Source organism: Perkinsus marinus (genome assembly GCF_000006405.1).
Source record: "Perkinsus marinus ATCC 50983 genomic scaffold scf_1104296934320, whole genome shotgun sequence".
In the NCBI taxonomy this organism is placed as follows: Eukaryota; Perkinsozoa; order Perkinsida; family Perkinsidae; genus Perkinsus; species Perkinsus marinus.
Genome location: NW_003214849.1, coordinates 168,271 through 174,853, shown reverse-complemented (window position 1 = coordinate 174,853; position 6,583 = coordinate 168,271). Strand labels below are relative to the sequence as shown.

General features: G+C 47.7%; 1 protein-coding gene across 1 annotated transcript; it reads left to right on the top strand.

Annotated features, from left to right (window-relative positions):
• Nucleotides 1-4,098: 4,098 nt before the first annotated feature.
• On the top strand, nt 4,099-5,152 carry Pmar_PMAR020344 (hypothetical protein; the record flags this gene model as incomplete). The annotated part of the gene is made up of 2 exons (XM_002784972.1): nt 4,099-4,390; nt 4,824-5,152. 2 exons carry the CDS (start codon nt 4,099-4,101, stop codon nt 5,150-5,152), a joined length of 621 nt encoding a protein of 206 aa, XP_002785018.1.
• Between the last annotated feature and the right edge of the window lie 1,431 nt (nt 5,153-6,583).

The following is a 6,583-nucleotide window of genomic DNA, read 5'->3' as shown; positions in this document are numbered from 1 at the left end:
AGACGAGCTTAGGGTTCATGTATTGAGAACCTATTCTCGCGTTGGTGACCCTAGCTCGCTAGCTAATTTGCGCGATTCTGGTAAGTAGTAATCTCGCGTTACTGACTCTAGCTCATCCGCTAATTCACTCAACTCTGGGCGATAGTAAGTAATTGCTCTAATTAACAACGCACATCGAAGTCATGGACACTGCTGAGTTCTTCGGTTCGTCGGGAGATGTAGATCTCATCATGAGATATATTTCCTTCGAAGCATGACCTTGCGAATTTTTCGATGGACACTCCTACGCGCCTAAGATCCAACGACGAGATTCATCGATTTCTTCCTTACGAGTGTTTAAACCTCCCGAATGTTTCAGCTATCTCGTAGTTCTGTCAGAACTACGGCACATCTCTATGCCTCTAATCATTGATTACTAATAATCACATCTCGCTGTTCATTTTTCGCCCTCTTCTTGAGTTTTTCTTTCTTTTTTCCAAATTTCCTCCAAAATTTCCATTTTTTTCCGGCGGAAAATAGGCATTCTTTCCTTCAGAAAAAATAGCCTACTTTTATAAGAGAATGAAAGAACGACCACCCTCCGTGGCCGTTCTTTCATGCTATGTCTAATAGCCTTCTTACATCTTCTGAGATGTCTAACAGCCAAGCTTGAGATCTCACGGGAAGACCAGAGGCACATGATTGTTACGAATGAGCGGGTGACCATGCTGAGACCATTGTCAGAGGTATCAGTGTCCTTGCTATGCCAGAAGATTGATTCGGAACCAGAAAGCTGCATAAGAATGAGCAATGATAGCCCTGATTGAGATGCACTCAGGCAGCACTCCTGCCTGAGTGGCTCAGCTAGGCGTACAAATGTATGCCTTTAGGCCTACAGAGCCGGGTGCCGGGAGGCAGCAGGGCGTACTAGTGCCCATGGTTGTTCAGGCGTAATACGCCTATACGACGTACGCTTATACTATAAGCGTACGTCTAGGGGAGTGCTATGCTTTAGCAGTCTTTAGTTGAGTGTTGATAGTTCCAGATCGGAACAAACCATTCTTAGCAGTTGAGAGTCTCAACTTCAGACTTAGCCTGGGATTCGAACCGCAATCAACTCAACAGCTTTTAAGCGAAAGGGGAAGTTGTTCGACCGCGATGCAGTCATTAATGGTTGCCCGATGGCGGGAGTCCTCCCTCTGTCCTCCTAATCATAGCAAACTACTGAGATATGACAACTAATTAAACATAGGTTATGGGAAGTAATAAGATTTGATGACCAATTTTTGTTAAGTACATACACAGAAGACGCCACGGGAAATACTCGACTCGAGTAACTGGAGGATGGGACAAACGAAGAGAACCTATAGCTGAAGCCGTCTCTTCTTTGGCGGCCCAGAGGAATCGGGGTCCCCTGTACCGCGACACCAAATTGCGAAAGCATCATCAGTCGCCTTCCGGATGCTGTCCATCACCTTTTGACCATGATCCCCTTTCAATTGCTCAATGGTCGGGAAATCAGGGCATCTTATCCCAACTTCAACGTGTTGAGCAAGGCGGGCGCTATCCATAGTTTTTCTCAACCGAGTAGAAACTCGGGTATATGCTGAAAAAGCTCGTTCACAGCTTGCAGTGGATAAGAGGTTAATAAGAACCGTACCGGCAATGATGGCATGGGAAGGGAATTGGTCAGCGCTGCTATCGCCAGCGACAAAGGCTCGGAGTAGGTCCATGGTGGTCGAACTGTCACATGCGACTGTGGGACAGTCTATGCCGCTCCATTTGAAGTGCTTCTGTATGCACTTAAACTCAGTACGCATAGCGTCTTCGCATAACCCTAATCCGCTAGCAATCTTCATGGCTTGGTGTTGCCATAATTGACCGCCATAATGGGTAATTTGTTGGATGGTAACCGCGTCGCCTCGGAACCTCTCCTTGAGATCCTCTGCCAAGTCTAGTGTATATTCACGGCGAACATCAGAGCCGGTCTTGATGATTACATTCTTTGCCCTTCGATGTACTGGTGGGTCGGCTAGTTGGAGTCCGTAAACTCGGAGACTTTCCTCATATTGAGGGACAAACTCTGCGGCAAGCCTCTCCACAAAAAATGCGGGTCTTCGAAACTCGCAAGCTCCGCTATGATATCGGTGGTCTTCCTCATTGCATAGTTAATATCAAGTTTAGTACTTTGAAATGTCACCGACAGCTGGTTGCATTTGTGTAGGATATATCTCAGCCCAACCATCACTACTATAGTTTTGCGATCGAGGAGCCGGTCTAGCACGCGGAGGGAACGGGCATGATCTTCACTGACATATGATCTCTCGGACATAATCTGCCTCAAACTATTGACTAAGGGGCCCAACTGTTGAAGTACACGAGACAGAGAACTCCCTGCACTCAGCCAGCGTGTATACGCACACTTCAAGAAGGATCTGTGAGCAACAGTGTCACAGTAACGCTTGGAGTCCGTTTAGTTACCTGAAGCGCTCCCCCTCCTCCTCACAAGCGCGCTTGAGGTCGATACTTTTTTTATTCGAGCGACTGTAAATTTGGTGTTCCTCTGTCACTAGGTCGAGTACACTCTTTATTTCAACGTACTTCTCTGCAACTTTCTTGGCACTCAGAGCAGTCGATGGGCACTATCATACGAATATGATGGAATATGATCGATGTGACTACATCATGTAGCACACTCACCGGCAATGGCTCCACTGCATCTCCTTCCCAAACTTCTCTCGCAAGATAGCCAGAGCCGTTTTGCTCACCCCTCTTGCACCATCCCCTGACAATAAATTTCACGGTTTAAGAGGATCCAGAGTGAGTGAGCGAGGCTCTCTCACTGTAATTGCGTTTTTCCTATTAGTACCCCCGAATATCTTAACGCCTCTCGGAGGCAGTCCTGCGCTAGCTATAGCAGAAGTCACAACGCCTGCAATTTTTTCACCGTCGGTCCCCTCTATAGGACAAGTCTTGAGTATTTCCTCCTCGACGGCCTCATCCTCCCCTATGTATCTAGACATGATAGCACATATGGTGCTGGGAGAACGAGTAGAATCGTCTACTTACCTTATAAACGCACACGCATGTGATGTATTACTGTAACTGCTTTCGTCAATCAAGATACAATAAACGGGAATCCTCTCAACGACCCTTTTAACTTTGTTCCACGCGGTTCGCCTCATAGAAATGTTATAACAGTCTATGAACTTAGCCACGGTCTCTGTTGATCTATAGTGAGCCTTATCGTCTCAACCCATACACCAGTCACGGAGTTTCTTGGCCTCCATAGATATTAGACCAACAATATGATTGAACTCGGAGAGGGCTACCTCGTTTGCAATGACCCATAGTGCTATGGTCATTAAACGCTTCAAGAACCATGCATTGCTATGCTTCTGCTGGACCGTAATATATCTTAGTCTGTCCTCCATCATTGCAAACTCTCCACCGGAAGCCACCAACGTACGATGAGTCTCTTTTTTGCTGTGTGGGACGGCTTTACGCCTCAAGTCCCCATTAGAAGCAACTGCCTGGTTTGTCAAGAACTCTGTTGTGCCGCACTGATCCAATGTTTTGATGAGCGAAGCACTAGATGAGCAGTATCGACACAAATAGAGCGTGGTACCCCTCCCATTCTGGCCATCTTCTTGCATGCTCCTGCACGGAATTAAGAATGGAAACTCATCACGTAGAGTCTTCTTCACTTCTGATAACTGTTCGCCCTTCGAAGACTGGCTGTGATTCTGGGCTGGTAACGTTACTTTTTCTGGTAGATTGCCGGTCGGTGGCTGATGTGTTCCTGACATAAGATGTGTTCCAGTTCAATTGATATATTTCTGGGCCATGACCCATGGCCCATGAGCTTCCGGCAACTGTGTTTACCTTTCTCTGGATTCCCAACATCTTTGGAGGATGAAGAGGAGGAGGAAGATGACCCGCCAGCGCGACTCATCAAGATAGCAAAGGCATCGAGAACCATACGAAAAAGAAGGAGCACCTGAACCCATACCGACGCGCATCAAAAAATCGACACAGACTGTGTCACACAGTGCTTCAATAGAGCTCTCTCAAGAGGGCTAGTGTAAGCCGTTTGCCCTGACCCGTACAACTACTACTATGGACGCGGAAAACTTGAATGAAGACTGTGATATTGGAGACTTCCAGGACCTCGAGGATATGAATGACATAGCAGCCGCAGGGCTGTTAGACGCCTATCCGCTGGCTGACCATTACAATCCCTTCGAGACTCTCTCAGACAATGCATTCTTCGAGAGTTTCCGGTTCCAGAAGACAGCTTGCCTCGATGTTCTGCGAACGACAGTGCCACACCTTCCTCAGAGGGCCTCCCGGCGCACCGGAGTTCAGCCATTTATGCGAATACTTTTTACTCTGCAATACTTGGGAACGGGTAACTATTTCTGGTGTGTCGGACGCGGTCTGAAAAAATCAAACTCTTCATCGTGGCGATATATCAAGGATGGTCTGGCTGCTTTGTCGTGTTTTGCTGTTGTATCGCGTTGGATTTCATGATACTCGCATGAGGACGCGTCGGCTATGGAGAGAAGGTTCCGCCAACAGCGTCGACTTCCTCTGGTGATAGGAGCGGTTGATGGGTCACAAATGCCAATTCTCAGCCCGGCGAACCATGAGGAATCTTATATTAATAGGAAGGGATGGAGCAGCATCAACATGATGGCAGTATGTGACCTCGATGGAATCTTTCGATATGTTGATGTACAATGGCCTGGATCCACTCTGAGTGGACCACTCATGATTCGAGGGTATTCACCAATAGCTCTTTGCCAGAACAGCTGCAGCGTACTGTATCTTGGGTGATTCAGGTTATCCGTGCAGGAGCGCCATACTAACCCCTTATAAGAATAACCACAATCCGCCGCTGAACCCAGTGCAAAGTCGATATCAGAACCGTCTGTGCGCCGCAAGAGTCGTCATCGAGCAGGCCTTTGGGAGGCTGAAAATGAGGTTCAGGATTCTTCTATCCGATTACCGTGGGAAAGTTGACACCATGCCGACTGTGTGTTTAGCAGCATGCGTACTGCACAACATGGCCGAGAAGCTGAAACAGCCGGTTCGCGAGGTCCCTGCCGCCGAACTTCGGCGGCCGAAGATCCCCACTAGCAGTTACGTCATGTGGACGACGAACCACTGATTGACGGTGGATTAATAGCGGATGCTGTGCGGAATGTGTATGCCGAAAGACACTGTACCATTTGATTACATGACTGCGTTTTCTGATATTATTATTCCTTAGCTTCTTGTTGCGTTCACGATAGCTCAGCAAACTAAGCAAAACACAATCATATGGAAACCTACACATTGGCAGTTCAACACTGCTCCCATTATTGAAGACGAGCCAACTTTGCTCAGTAATACTGCTCCTTCGCACGCGCGGCTTCTTCTTCAGCTCTTCGGGCATTCTGTCCTGCGATAACTTCCCTTTCTTGAGCAGTGAGCAGTCGTATCTTAGCCGTATGCTCAGCTTCGATCTTAGAACGCTGGTCTTCGATTTTCCGGATTAATGCTGCTGTAGGAGTGGACACACTGTCAGCAAACGGTGTCATCTTTGACATCGGATATGACGTATCTTGTCGCATTCCTTTCGACGAAGATGATTGAAGTGCTGGCAGAGTCATAACTTCTTCCATTCTTGCCTGTCTCCTATCCACACCGGCCGTCCCCGAAGCTGTGGCCGCCGCTCCTGCAGCCCCTAGCCTAGCCTAGCCTAGCCGCTTCTGCTTCTGCTTCTGCTTCTGCTTCTGCATCAGCTCGGAAGAAGACCCCCACGCTCATGGTAGAGTCGGGCGGATCTTGCACGGCAGTAGCACCAACCGCTGCTACGATACGGTCAGCCATCTCATCTCCTTCGCCAACATACGCTTGCGAATCTCCGCCGCTATGTCTCGTCTCATCATGACACTGATCATTGCTCGGGGGATCAAAAAGCTAGAGACGCAATCCAAAAGCTAGATACGAGTGTAAGATTATCTTACAACTGAGTATTATCTTACTAAGATAATACTCAGTTGCGGTCGATAAGGTTGACAGGAGTGCCAACAGTAATCCTGAAAAGAATCAGTTGTGATTTTCCTCTTGACTTAACAAAACCATGCTTCATTCGCTAACAGGGATAAAGGAAGAGATACTGATATGATGCTCAGATATGCACCACAATAGCGTAATACGTTCAAGAACATTACCTAGCGAGGAGAGACAAATGCACAGCCTAGCTCAGAATATTACACAAGAAATATCACAAATAACATACAGTATCTTTGTCGGAGGGAGTTCACTACCCTCCCACGGGAGAATCTAAATGCAATCTAAGTATCCTGACGCCTGCGCACATGACGAGATTGTGCAAGTGAGTTCACAGCTCAGCAATGAATGATTGTACAGAGTTGCTCGCAACTCGGGGAGAATCTTGTCTCTTCTCATTGGGGTAAGACGTATAATGCAACGGCCTCTAGAACGGTCAATCTCTAGAGTCTAGCGTCTAGACCGAGGAGCTCGTTGGAGGTGGCTGACTCGGGCTCCCGTTAGAGAGTTTATGACGAGGGACACGTCCAAATCTAATTGGCAG